The sequence below is a fragment of the Arvicanthis niloticus genome, chromosome 1, assembly GCF_011762505.2.
Source record: "Arvicanthis niloticus isolate mArvNil1 chromosome 1, mArvNil1.pat.X, whole genome shotgun sequence".
Lineage (NCBI taxonomy): Eukaryota > Metazoa > Chordata > Mammalia > Rodentia > Muridae > Arvicanthis > Arvicanthis niloticus.
In genome coordinates, this window is record NC_047658.1 from 69,831,098 (window position 1) to 69,845,770 (window position 14,673).

The window sequence follows — 14,673 nt, forward strand, 5'->3', positions numbered from 1 at the left end:
TTGCTTTAAAACCTCCCACTTCCTTTTATAGACAGCGTTCACCATTTTTGGTATTCTTTCACCACTGTGTTTACTTCGGGTCTTTATTAAATGAGGCCTAACTACTGTGACAGCCTGTTCTCCCTGCTTCTAAACTGCTTCTTCCCACCATCAGAAAAAAACAGTCTTCACAAAACATTAATGTTGCAGTCACTGGTAGGTTTCCAGGAAGGATGCTGGCTGATTGTAAATGTCCAGCCCTGCTCCAGCGTCTGTTTATACCTCCAGGAAACCTACTGAAATGATGAGAGAATACAAATGTAAAGGGAGGAGAATAGGATCACAAACAATACTGTCACATGACAGAAATACTCTCTGCAATCAGATGGAAACCAGACACGAGATAGATTGTTTTTACATCCGCCTATCTCTGGTGTGCAGCTTTATGACTTAAGGGATTAGTGTGACATCAAAAGGAAATAGAGTGGGTACCAACAGAGTCTCATCCTACTGCAAATTAGAACATCATGGGCCTAGAAACAAAGATGAGCCTTGGGGACAAGGGAGCGACCACCCTGCCCTGAGGAAGGCCCAAGCCACAGATTTTCCTGCAGAAAGCCTGTAGGAAGCAGAGCTTTGTCACCCTGAACCGAGGTGTGGATTTACAAGGTTGCTTCCATGTGATGGGCAGTGTATCCAGCCAGCCCAACCACCATGGTATACTTCCAGTCCCAAACAGCTGGCCTCCAGAGATAACTAGCTACTGAAAACTGATCACTGGGGCAGACTGCAGTTTATCCACCTGATCATTGTGCTTTTGTGGTTTTCAGATACTATTATCCTAACGTAAGGGACCAGATGGTTGCCAAAGGAACCTTGCCATTATCAAGAATCTGTGCCATGGTAACCATGCAGCACCGTGAAGATTTGGGAATGCAGAACTTTAGTCTCCCATTAACCCCCAGACTTGAGAACAGCAAAGAATTGAAGAGCCAGTCATCAGGTAATTGAAGACTTAATATGTCTTTTCAAAGGCAGTATATATAAATTTTTTTTTATTTCTGAATTAATGAGTCTTTACTTTGGGGGTATTTACCTTTTTGAGCCTCACCTACTTAGAAAGGTGAGCGTAGAAAACAGTTTTGTTAAACTCTGTATAAATGTTGCTTGTCTGATTTTACCTTGAACTCTTAAGCATTTAGAAACCCCTCTTAGCATAAATGCTAAATACTTCCTTAGCACTAGAAAATTATTCTAAGCCAACATGAGCAGAAGTGGGACTGGTGGGATGTGATTAGCTTGAACTGGGAATTGACCGTAAAGGAGAGGGTTGAAAAATATTTTTGATGTATGTATTCACCTGTGAGGAGGGTACACTTGCCATGGAACATGTGTGGGAGTTAAGATTTTATTTTATGTGTGTGGCTATTTATACCATCCATAGGTACACCATATACATACAGAACCCTTCAAGGTCAGAGGAGGGTGTCAGATCCTTTGAAACTGGAATTATAGGCAGTTGTTAGCCTCCACATGGGTCTAAGAACTGAATGTGGGTCCTCTGCAATAACAACAATTGCTGAGCCATCCTCCAGCCTCAGGAGAAGGCTAACAAGATGGCTCCACATCTGCTGCCAAGTCTGATTAACCTCTCCCCACCCCAGATAGGTGGGTGGGTGGATGATAGACAGACAGACAGACCGACCGACTGATTGATCTTGAAAGATTAGGTAGCACTTGAAAGAGCTTAACAAGGAGAATTTGGCATTTTAAATGGTAAAAAAGGCAAAATTTTAAAAGGCAAAATTCATCCTGCAAAATTATCAAGATTAGCTTCCTAGATCAAGTCACTGGATACTTGTTGAAGAGTATCTGCCAAAACCAGAGGTTTTATCTTTCCTTAATTAAGATTGAATTGTTCCTCCTGATCCCCCAAGATTCAGCTTCTTGAGTTCTTCCTTCACACTGTCTCTGGGATGCAGCTGCAGTGCGGAACACTTAGAAAAGATGGCATGTGCTCACAGGAAGCACACTGTACAACCAGACTCCTGTTACTCACTGGGATTGCAGTCATCCTCCTGTCTCCCTAGCTAGGAGCTAATGGTTTAGAGGAGCAGAGATCCTTCCAGCTAACTTGGTAGTCTTTTTCTTCCTGTTTTCTTCATTCGTCAGGTTTCCTGGATGTGAGTCTGAGGTACCGGCGTAGCCCAAGAACAGCAGAGGGAGTTCTTGCTGCCCGAGCTGTCTCCATCTCAGTCCAGATTATCAGAGCCTGTGGTCTTCAGGCAGCAGCCAAGTAAGTCCACCTTAGAAAAGTGCTTCTTAAACCTGCCTGTGGTGCCGTCTAGACAGCATGATGCTCCCAAATGGTGACTGTCTTGTGAAAATTTTCCATTTCACTAACCATGACTTTCTGTTAAAGAAAGCATTTCAGAATTTCAGGAAATCACTTGTAGATTGTTATTGCAAATTCGTTTCTTCACTTTGCAACAACTTTGTGTTCTCCCCTTCTTAGTCCCCTACTACCATGGTTATGCTCTGTACCCTCAAACCATGCTGTGTGCTTGCTGCATGTCCTTTATAAACTCGTGATCACATATGTCTATCTCTATATCACATCCTTTTTTCCCGTCTTATACCTCTTCCATCTGTTCTCAACATAATGACCGATAACCTACTAAAACCAACTTCAACCTTGACACATGTCTACTAAAAGAAAGCCACAGTCCTTGCAGTGTTGTAAGGGTCCACACAATTTGACCTCTGTTATCTTTGTAACCTCTGCTTCCTCCTCCAGTCACTGGCCCTCTTGTTGCTTCTGAACACATTAAGCACATTTCCCCACTCAGGTCCCTTATCTCCTGTTTATTCTGCCCAATCTCTCTCTGGGAACAGTGTGACTGCCTCCATCAGCTCTTTGCTGTTATTTCTCTTGGCCTTAAATACTCTTCCTCTTACCTGTTTAAAATCTCTCTTTCCTTGATGAGGTTGTAGCATCTCTGCGGCCCTCCTTTCCTGTTAGCACCTTGATTGTAACGCATGCTGCTTTGTTTGTATTGGGCATGCATTTTCCCACACTAGGCTTCAGTTCCTCTAGTTAGACACTTTCCAAAATCCTCTTTGCACCCCACTTATTGCATGGGTGAGCTCTAGCCACAGTAGGCACTAATAAACCAGGCTCCTGCCTCAAACTAGCTCACTTTGGATATGACTTCAGAGAGAAAACAAGTTCTCCTAACTTCTCTTTCTGTGACTGAGTCAGAGTGTTCACCTTGAACTTTACTGCTCTCTAAATGTGTAATTGGGTTACTGCCCATGTGAGGGCTGATGTTGAAGCAGCTGATAAAAGTTCAACCTAGTAAACCATTCGTACTAAACTCTCCAAGTAGACTCTTGCTAAGTGCCCAGCAACATCTTAGTGCTTGTCAAAACACTTTCAGGAGGCAGCAGAATGACCCAGTGGGTTAAGGTGTTTAACAACCTGATGATCTGAGTATAATCCCTGGGATGCACCATATGAAAGGAGAAACCAACCACTAGAAGTTGTCCTCTGACCTCCATAGGTGCACACACAAAAATAGATAATGAAAAATAACTTCTTTCAGGCAATATTTATAAATTCATTTTATTTGATCTTTCTCTCCCTCTCCCTCTGTGTGTGTGTGTGTGTGTGTGTGTGTGTGTGTGTGCGTGCGTGCGCGCGCGCGCGTGCATACCATGTTCATTCAAATACCCTTGGAGTTGAAAAGGTATCTGAACTAATGTTAGTTATAGGCAATTATGGACCACTCACTGTGTGTTCCAGGAACAGAACAAGGGATCTATACAAGAGCTTGATGAGCCTTCTCCAACCCCAAATACTCAAGCTGATAAAATTGGTAATATTCATCTGCCAATAACAAATGACATTAAGGGCACTAAGATCACAGGTATCAATTTCATTGAACAAGTTGTGGTTACTGCTAGTTGCAGTGACAGAAAGTAACCACCAGGGGGAAGCAGAGAGTGTCTTAGTAAGAAGGTCACAGAAGACTTGGAGCATCCATCTGGGATTCGCTCATCTGGGAAAGGGCTCAAAGAAACAAGACTTTGCTGCATTGTCTTTCTTAATAAATTTTATCCAGAAGGAGAGAAGGCAAGACTAGAGTCAAAGTTGAACCTGTTAAGGTACAAGGGTCACCCAGTCTATGAAAGAGTGTTAGGTTTACAGAGTGATATTGTTTTGGTGCATTCTAAAGTAAGATAGTAAAGTCTAGTTTTTGTCTCACTTTATCGTGGTGACAGGGTACCCTTAGGTCCAGCGCCTCAGGGCAGTTTTTAATCAGGTTACTCCCTACATTAAAACTTTTGAGTTTTCCATTGTCAGTAGCAGGGGTCTCCTAGTTTTAACAGAGCATTTTAATTTAAAAGTTAGCATAGTTTCAAGTTGGGGTATGCTTTTTTATGTATAAATTACCTTCAGGTACTTCTATATTAATATGCTAAATACAGTATGAAAGATGTCTTATAAACAGAAAAACTTTAGTGCATCTAATAACAAGTTTTAATGTTTTCTTCCAGTGTCCCAGTTTTTGCCCCATGAACCTCCATGCAAACCTGCAGTCATCTCTAGGTTGCTTTTTTTTTGTTTTTTGTTTTTTGTTTGTTTGTTTGTTTGAGACAGGGTTTCTCTGTGTAGCCCTGGCTGCTGTCCTGGAACTCACTCTGTTGACCAGGCTGGCCTCGAACTCAGAAATCCGCCTGCCTCCGCCTCCCAATTGCTGGGATTAAAGGCGTGCGCCACCACCACCACCGCCCAGCCTCTAAAGCCTCGGCAGAGCTGTTGATAAGCATGCTCAGGATCTTGTGAAAACAGCAGAGGTGTTTCCTGGGCATGCAAGCTGATTTCTAATGTGTTGGAGCAACTTCTTCTCATTTCCACCTGTCCCCTACAGGGTGTTGGCTGAGCAGGAACCCGCTCTACGGTTTAGTGCCACTGTTGGAGTCAATGCTTCCGTCACCACCCATCTCTCATTTCTGCCCAAGGGGGAACAGCGTCAAACCCGCCCTGTGGCCTGCTCCTTCTGCCCCGAGTTCTCCCATCACATCGAGTTCCCATGTAACCTGGTGACTCAGCACTTTAGTGGAGAAGCCTGCTTCCTGGCAGAGCTGTTGGAGTTTGCCGAAATTATTTTTGCTATCTATCATGAAAATACCAAATCAGGTAAGACCAAATAACTGGTCACCTTCAGACCACATGAGACTCTCTTCACATGATGGCATATTCCTTCCTAGACAGTACTTGAAAACTTGAGTAGGACGAGTTATAATCTTTACAACTTCCAAAAGGCAGAGCAAAAATAGGACGTGGAATGTCATGGAAGAGTGTAGAGGGAAACAGCGGTTATGTTCAGATGTTAGTGGCTGAGTGTACATGAAGAGTGAATCTGTGCTTGGGAGGTTTGTGCACTTTCCCATATGCCTGCAAAAGGAAGGTTTGATTAACAGTCTGAAAGACCTTCAGACTCTGACTAGCATGTAAGCAGGATAATCCCTAATGCATCGTCTCAGCCCTGATGTATGTATAAAAGTGAAGTGTTCTAGGAGTCTACCGTAAACAGGCCTTGGCGCCCACCAGTAACTCCTCGTTTTGCTTCACTTAACAGTCAGTGATATAACCAGTATCCAGTCATGCAAAGATTATCTGCTTGGAGTAGTAAAGGTGCCAACGAAAGATCTGCTGGTCAAGAGATCTGGTAAGGATGCTGCCATAATGAGGTAATCCTATCTAGCTCCCATGCACAATACACAAGGAAGCCTGTCCCCTAAGACATGCTATGAACTCACCCAGGTACCTCACAGTTCTCTCAGGCATAGTAAACACTATCCCAGTGTCAGAGGTCATACTCGCCCTACTTTAGGACAACTGGTGACATGTTGAGAAGACAGTAGCAGTACCTCTGCATATATGGCATGACATAACATCTTTCCTCAGGCTTTGTTTGAATCACAGTAAACTTCTAGCAGGATAAAGATGCACTGTTTTCACTTGGCAGACGAAATGATTTCAAAGAAGCTGATTGGCCAAAACCACACAGCTATTGCATTTTATAATTTGCAATGTAGTCATTTAACCATTCCTTTGACTCTCCTGTCCTCCATTACAGTGGAATAAAGATAACTCCATAGAGGCCTGAACAAATAGGCCTGGCCTGGCACTGTGCCCAGGATACAGCTTCTTACTCCAGAATACCAGGGTAGCATTTCAGATTTCTATAGCACTTCCCTTCAAAGCACTTCCTCAACCATTGTTTCATTTAGCAGTATATCAACTTCAGTAAATAAGATCACTATGAGAGATTAATGACTTATGCAAAACAAACCACTAGTTTGGGGTCTAAACCAAGGAAAGAACTCAAATCTTCCAATTTCTAGGCTTATCCTTTCTGTCTAATCTCATTGGGTCTCAGTGGTCAGAGAAAGACAGGCTCCCAGCCCAGGGTGGGTATGTTTTCTATTCAGCACTGGGACAGGGTAGTGGGGATTCTAAGATATAAAGAGGCTGTGTGTTTTCTCTTTGAACACAGTGATTGAAATGCTTTTCTTTTCCCTGTAAGGGATCACAGGATGGTATCCTGTCATTTTACCAGAAGATGAAGGCCTGCCTCAGGACCTGGAGTTTATGCAGAAGATTGTAGGAGGCCTGGAGCTTTCTGTTTCCTTCACACATCCTGGAGATAGAGAGCGGGTGTTGGAAGCTGCTGAGCTGCTGGGCTGGAGCTTTGAGAATACCCCAAAGGATCTTGTCAAGATGGAAGAAGAGGTGCCAGCCACTGTCACCATTTCCACCCCAAGACTCTGGCTTCCTATCCACTGTGTGCTGCTTGCTGGTCATAAGAGCATTCATAGGAACACATATTGCTACCTTCGCTACAAGCTGTACAATCAAGAAGCCTTTTGGACTCCTCTCAGGAAACCTAAGGAGTCTACAAACAAAAACCAGGTCCTGGTTACTTTCAAGGCATCCAAAAGAGCGGAAGTCAGTCGGAGCCAGTCACTGCTCTGGTACTTTAGGGAGGAGAGGTTAGAGATCCAAGTGTGGCGAGCTCATGGCAATGATAATCTCGAGAGGCCGCACCAGACCGACAGCTGGATTGGCTCAGCCTATGTAGACCTGTCCAGACTTGGGGAAAGATCACCAAGGACACTAACTGTCAGTGGTGAGTGAAGAGTCAGGCTTACCTCTGTTTGAGCACCTTCTCTGTATGTAAGTTTATTGGATTTGTGCATGTAATGTGGTACCTAAATTATTCTAGCATTTAGTTAACGTGTATAGAATGAGGTTGAGTGAATCTCCTTGACCAACTCTAACAAGTGTGTCAGACAGAGCCTATGTGATAACTGAGGGTGATGGTTTATTTGCTACATTGAAAAGAACACCTTCCACAGATATTCTTTTCCCTGGGTGTTTCTCAGACATCCCTTTCTGGCAAGCACCTCTTAAAGCTGGTAAGATGACAGGCACCATCGTGTGGTCCCTTATGGGGAAAGAGATGAGTTTCAAAGAGAACACAGCCTCTCTAGTCTCAGATTCCCCACTACCCTGGCCCAGTGCTGAAATTAAAAAAAAAAAAATCTACATGCTACTAACTGGTTCAAAGGTAGAAAGGAAAGTTATGTTTTACAAACAGAATGCACTGTTTACTCCTGTTACACTCATTTGGTGTTTAATGCATGAACTTGGCCCTGGGAATTCAAATATGAGAAAGACTTTGTTCCTAGCCTGACTGTATATTCTAATCTAAGAGGAAAATACAACTGTAAACAATGAATGTGAAGCATAAGAACTAAAGAAGAGGGTGTGCTCAGTGCACAGTGGACTGTGCCACTCGTGGTCCTTGAGGACAGACTCTCATCTGAAATGATAGTTTCAAAGGATTTAGGGGAAAACAAGAGAGAGGGGAAAAGAAAAGTATTTTGGTTTTTGTTTTTGTTTGAGTCAGGGTCTCTCTGTGTAGCCATGGCTGTCCTGGCCTCATCCACCTGCCTCTCTGCCTCTAGAGTACTGGGATCAAAGGTGTGCACCACCACACCCAGCTAGGTGTTCTAAAAACAGGAAGAACAAGTGTGTGGGCACAGAGGCATAAAGTAGTTAGGTGTATTGCAGATGCTGTAAGCAACCTGGATCCACTCAGGGTGCACAGGTTTACAAAGCACTGGGGTGAAGCCAGGACAGTGGTCAAGAGAACTAGTCCCATCAAAGCAAAAGTATTTGTCTTTCTTCCAAGAACTGTGGAAGGTTCTTACAATAGGTTCTGGAATGAGAAGTCAGAGCGTTGCACTCTAGAAAGTGAGTCTAGTGACTGTAATGAATTGAAGGGAGCCGACCAAGTGTTTTTGTTGGGTTTTTAAGTCTCATGTATCACATAGCCCAGGGTCACCTCAAATTTACTATATAGCCAAGGATGACGAAGTCCAGATCCTCCTGCCTCTCTTTTAGAATACCAGGATTACAGGTGTGGGCCACCACATCTTGATCATGGAGTGTTGGAGATCAAATGGGTTTCTCATAAGCCTGGCAAGCACTTTGCCAACTGAGTGCACACCAGCCATGACTAGAGTCTGTACAGGCATGGCACTTGCTCAGTTTAACACTCCAGTAAGGTATTTCCCTACTCTATGCAGTTAAAGGAATGAGGTCTTGACCCTGTTTTACTTCTGTTTTGTTTAGTTTGGGGTTTTTATGTTATTATTTTTTGGCTTTTGTTGTGGATGTGTAGTTTTGGTTTTGATCTTGTTTTTGTCTGTTTGCTTGCTTGCTTGCCTGCCTGCCTGCCTGCCTGCCTGCCTGCCTGCCTGCCTGCCTGCCTTCCTTCCTTCTTGCTTAGTGTCTTTGAAACAAGGTGTCACAATATAGACTAGATTGGAATAGAAGTAGTGATGTATCTCTAACTGGTCTTGCATTACAGTGGGTGAGTTTGTGTGATTTCCCAAATTGTTGTGTTCTTGTGGGGCCCAGCAGATACAAGCTAACCCTATGAAGTCTCTCATCAATGCTACATTGCCTATTTTAGCTAGGCCAGTTCAGATCACTTTATCGAAACTAGAAAAAAAGTCTTTGAAGCAATTCAGGCTCACTTGAACTAACTTATTTTAAAGATAGGCTTTTAACTTCACTGCTGAAGAAAATAGATCTGAGACACAGAGTATAGGTCAAGGGTCAGAATTCCATCACAAATCATCCCTTTTTATTAAATGTTTCCAGAAAGGCTATTGAACTTTTCAGATTGTCTGTGTCAATCATATCCCACTAGCTTAAGGTTTGTATTTTCTTGTACGAAAGTCTTATACATGTAATGTGTCTGTTAAGTGTGTCAGTCCACATCCAGTAAGCCAGTCAACCTGTTTCCAGATACTGTCTCAACTTCCTGAGGTAAGGACCCACTGGGTTGCATATGAGTGCCCTCCCTCTATAATGACTCTCATTTTGTGCTTTTAAAAGCCATGATAATCTATGTATCAAGAAGAAAAGAGGCTATAAAAAGACAAAAAAAAAATCAGTCTTATTGCCATCTATGACAGGTAGCTTCTTTCTCTTCTTAGGAATGAATCTAGCAAAGCAGTCTTTGAAATTCAAGGAATTATTGGGGCTTTAAGTAGAATCTCATTTTAAGATCTAGCAAGCCAGTAAAGTTCAAATCCACTGATTATTGGGAGAATGATCTTGACAGGTTTATTGACCCGTCTGAAATTCTGGCACAGAAAGGACTGAGCTATTCATATCCCTTACCCTCCTTATTTCTGCTGCCCACTTGCTGCCCGGTGGATCCTTGGGGATGATTCCAGGTCATATGCAGATGGTGAAGGAGGTTAATATGAGCTCTGGATAGCTTCCCAGTGAGGAAAATTCTAAGTGGGACCATGTGCATGCAGAAGAGGGCCCCTCTTGCTTTTACCTAGTTGCCTCTATGTATGAATTCTCCCCCATAGCAGTGCTGCCTGCCTGCAAAGCATGCGGTTCTGGCTTCAAATCATAAATGTCACCACTTAGTACTATTGAATGTTACTGGACATAGTAGGGGCAAGGACAAAATATTTCTATATACCAACTTCAGATTCATTTGGCAAATTGTTGTGTTGAGACCTGCAGTCCTATCACAGGAAGAAGCCTGTAAACAGCCTCCAGGAGGTACTCTCTCACACGGACTTTTTTACCTCTGTCCTCTTGTAGGTGTGTATCCTCTGTTTGGAAGAAATGCTGCCGACCTCTCTGGAGCTGCTCTGCGCATTCATGTGGTTCTTTCCCCCCTTTCCCCACATACTGAGCCCACTCGTGAACTGGACTCCATGGACTGCAGCAGCCACAGTGAGTCTGAGCAGCTCCCCAGAAAGAGCTGTGAGCTCCAGCTCTCTCCACCCTGTGCACTCCAGACGTCTCCCACCTCCACCCAGGTCCATGGCAACAACGCTGCAGCTGAAGTGTGCCCTGCCCAGGAGGGCCCTCCCGAGTTGGATGGGACCTTTGCAGTCAGCATCCTGGTAGAGAGAGCCATGCACTTGAGCTTGAAAGGTATGTTCAAAGGCAAGTGTCCAGTTCCTCAGGGTGCTCTGTCTTCACAAAGCTTTCAGGTTACGCCAAGACCTTCAAGTATGGTTAGTTTTCTTTAGTTATATTTGCCAAGCCTAAAGGCTGAAGTAACATGTAAACCTTTCTAAAGTTAAAGCCAACTGGTCACTTGTATTGACGCTGCAGATCATAAATCCCCGTCCAGAATTAGGTGTCACTCTCAGTGCTTCCTCTCCCTTACCTACTTTCCAGTGTCCACGGCAAATAAATGGTTCTGTTCTTAAACTTCCCACAACTCTCTTCCTCCTCCATTCCACCCACTCAGGTCCTCAGGATTCACCCAAGACCCGGTGTTCTTAGCACTGGCTCTGCAAGTCCCAAGACCAAATGGTACTAATTTTCCCCATGATTTTCTTCTCTGCCAAATAAGCTCTATCAAGAGTAAAGGCCTTGTATTTTTTTACTCTGCATTCATTCATTTAGCAGCAAGATGGACAGTAGTATTTGCTGTGCAGTAAGCAGTCTTAGTGCCAGGGATAGCGTGGCAAACAGGGTAAACAATCATGTATTTATTTCAAGTCCCTGACACATGGCTTGAAGAAGAGGAAGGACTTCTGCTCACAGTTTTAAAGGTTCAACATGGCTGTGTGGCCATAGAGGGTAGAGCATGTAGCACAGGCTTTTCTTCAGTTCTTGGCAGAAGATGCAAAGAAAATGGGAAAGAGGAGGCTAGAACAACCTACAGCTCTCAAGGACACACCCCATATCATATCCTACCTCCTCCAGCTAGGCCCAAGCTCCAAACTAGTTCCTCTGAGAGCCAGGCACACAGCATATGAGCCTGTAGAAGTCCTCTGGTCAGTGAATATGCTACTTGTTTCTGTGTCCTAACATCCTGACTCTCATGATGCAGCAAAGCAAATATAATCTCCTGGTCTGTGACTGTGAGGCATAGTCTCACAGTTGTGGCTTTGTTAACAACTTGTAAATCACTTGTTACTTGGCCTCTTATAACAGCCAGCTCCTGACATATCAGGACAGACACCTGGCTTTAGGAGACTTCATTTGCATTCAGGTAGCTGCTCTTGTAATGAAGGTGGCTTATAGTCCTTTCACCCATACACTTGTGTGTGTGCATCAGCCAGGTCGGAGAGTGCAGACCTGCCACCTGTCTCTGGCCTCAGCCCTCTCCATGATGTCAAAGTAGGACTAAATACCTGCATAAAGATGCACTTTGCAGTTCTGCTCAAACATTATTGTATCTATTATGTTTCTGGCTCTGAGTTTGTCACTGCCAGCTGATTCCTTTATCACTGACTGTTGGACTAAAAGCTCCTGAGCTATTTCTCCAAAGTCAAAACAGAGTTTTATTTCAAGACCTCTACAAATAGCTTCAAAAGTAAAGCTCAGGATGGAGCTGGGGCAGTGGCATGAGACAGATCAGAGCAGTGTTTGTGTCCATCTAGAATTACAATTTTATTATGGGAAATGATTTGATAGCATGTGTCCAGAGGAGAAACATGAAGCCTGGGAGCCAGAGTGAAATGGCAGTAGTAGAAAGGTCACTAATGAGCCAGGCTTGGGTGCCATATGCCTGTGATCCCAACACTAAGGAGGCTGAGGCAGGAAGACTGTAAATTTGAGGCCAGATTGTGCTAAGCAGTAAGAAGGAAGGACAAAGGAAGTGAGGGGAAGGGGTGTCACAACATGTCAGACAGAAAGAGTAGCCCAGACAAAGCCCAGAAGTAAGAGAGCTGAACACAGTCCTGCTTACGAGTATGTGAAGCCTCTTCAGCTCTCTGATACCCAGGAGCTCGGCTTCTTAGCTTGTGGGTCACAGCTGATACAGATTGCATAACTGTGGGAGTCACGGAGCATTGACAGCAATGAAAGGTTTCTGATCATACAGAGACCAGAAGTTAATTCAAAATCAAGCACTGACAAATCTCAGGTGTTTCCAGCAACTTACAGTGCTTGACTTGATAACAGCCTTAGTGCTGAACTCATAGCCCCCACATTTTACAGTGCATATGCACTTCCTGCTCAGGGTCAGCACACACAGCCTGAGACACCTGCAGCTGACTTTACACTGTTGCATGTTACAGGTTACAAAGCCTATACAAAGTTTTCTACTTTTTAAATTTTGAGATAGGTTCTCCCTATGTAGCCTTGGCTAGCCTTGAACCCACAGAAACCTACCTGCCTCTGTCTCCCATGTGCTGAAATTTAAAGGCATGAGCTGTGACATCCAACAGTTTAATTGAGGAAAAACAAAACCTTTTCTCATCACTATTCCTCAGCAAGTATTAAATTATTTTATCTCTAGGCTTTAGTAGAATGTTTGGCTTTTTTTCTTAATTGCTGAGTTGGAAAGAAGGAAAGGAAGGAAAGAAATAAGAAAGAATCTGTCTATGAGTTTTAGCTTGGAATTAGGACAGAATTTCCAACATTTTTCTGAAATGGCCCTAAACATGTTTCTGCCATTTTTGTAGAGTGTATCTATGCAAAATCAGACTAAATTAACCACATCCTGCAGTATCAAATATTCAACCATGACTTAATTCTTTATGTAAAAATAAACAAGCATATCCATCTTACTAGTATATAGACTGCTTTTATCTTTTATGGACAGTAAATTTATGTGTATTTTAAATTTTAAATTTAAATGAATTTTTTATAATTTGCTCTGAGTAAATGTTGATTTCTATGGATGTTTTTAGTTTATATACCTGCTCATCCATAGACATATAAATTTACATATAAATTTCTTCCGATAAAAAGTGGTTCCAAGTAGGTAGTTTAAGATGCTCTGTCCTAAAATACAATCACCCCCACTGTGTTTTCTTTCAGGGAGCCCCTTGACAGATAGGAAAGTATCTGCACCCAGTTGCTGTGTATCCTTTGCCACTACCAGTGAGCCATCGCCTGTCTACACCCACGTGGTTGAAAATACCGATTCCCCCATCTGGAATTTTCACCAGCAGTCAAGGTTTGTATTTTCTGATGCTTACCACTTGTTGAGAATCAGCTTTCTGTTCTAGGAGACAAGTTCAGACCCAAAAACGTAATACAGTGTTGAGCAGAACCACAAAGAGCATCTATGAAGTCACTTAGCCCCAGTGTCTATGAACTCATGGCTACCAGTAGTTAGAGGTTTATTGCCATGTTGTTGGGGTTCTTTTTTAACCTTACTGCATTTGTGTGTGTGCATGTGTGTTTGTGTGTGTGCGCGCGCATGCTCTTGCACATACATCATGGCAAGTGTGTGTAGGTCATAGGACAAATTGTGAGAGTTGGTTCCCTTGTGGGTACCAGGGACAAGTTGAGTTGCCAGGCTTTGGTGGCACGTGCTTTTACTTGCTAAGCTGTCTTGCTTACCTTGTTTCCAAGTCTTTAGCTTTAATTATTGCTTAAAAAATTAATGAGAGACAGAGATATGCCTTGGGAAAGAAGATGAGTAAAATTCTGTCTACCATTAAGTTGTGGTCATCCTGGGAAGAAACACAAACATTAAAGGTTATGCTCAAATGTGGCAGTGATGGAAAAGAAGTAAGGTGGATGCTGGTAGTAAGACAGCTCAGGGAAAAACGATTATTTAGGCCAATGTGGAAGTCAGAGTGAGTTAAATAAATAAAAGTCCTTGGCTAAATGTAGAAAGCCGTATACATAAATAGATGGAGAAGTCAGGGAGATGGGCAGTATTCCAGTAAAGGAAAGGACCTTTCTTTAGTGCAGAGGAAAGAACCTGGTCTTTGTTTGAAACTCTGCATCCAGACACATCCCTAACATACTAGCTGTGTGAGTCACTAAGTTACCTGGTATCTTCAGACATCTGTTTCTTCATTTTAGGATGGATATGATCGTATAGGTCACTGTAAAAATCTAAATTAGGTGAAGTTTTTTTGAAGATGCTTAACTGATTTCAATAGCAGACATAAGGTTCAGAAGGTTGATGTGATTATATAAAATACTGCCTTTTAAAATATAAAGTTACGAGTCCTCATGGTATATCCCTTTAATCCTAACCATCAGGAAGCAAAGGCAGGTGTAACTCTATGGTATACACAGCAAGTTTTAGGCCAGCCAGGGGTACATAGTAAGATAGTCTAACACACACATACATACACATTCTCATTCTCATTCTCTCT

The 14,673-nt window shown here is 43.0% G+C and overlaps 1 protein-coding gene across 2 annotated transcripts in view; it reads left to right on the forward strand.

Annotated features, from left to right (window-relative positions):
* Positions 1-14,673, forward strand: part of C2cd3 (C2 domain containing 3 centriole elongation regulator) — a 94,533-nt gene that overhangs the window by 47,748 nt on the left and 32,112 nt on the right. For both annotated transcript variants that reach the window (XM_034498349.2, XM_076938795.1), the window contains exons 19-25: positions 810-982; positions 2,152-2,275; positions 4,914-5,182; positions 5,625-5,714; positions 6,576-7,178; positions 10,190-10,528; positions 13,376-13,514. In XM_034498349.2, the coding sequence (XP_034354240.1) occupies positions 810-982; positions 2,152-2,275; positions 4,914-5,182; positions 5,625-5,714; positions 6,576-7,178; positions 10,190-10,528; positions 13,376-13,514 (1,737 nt within the window). The remainder of the gene's footprint in view (positions 1-809; positions 983-2,151; positions 2,276-4,913; positions 5,183-5,624; positions 5,715-6,575; positions 7,179-10,189; positions 10,529-13,375; positions 13,515-14,673) is intronic.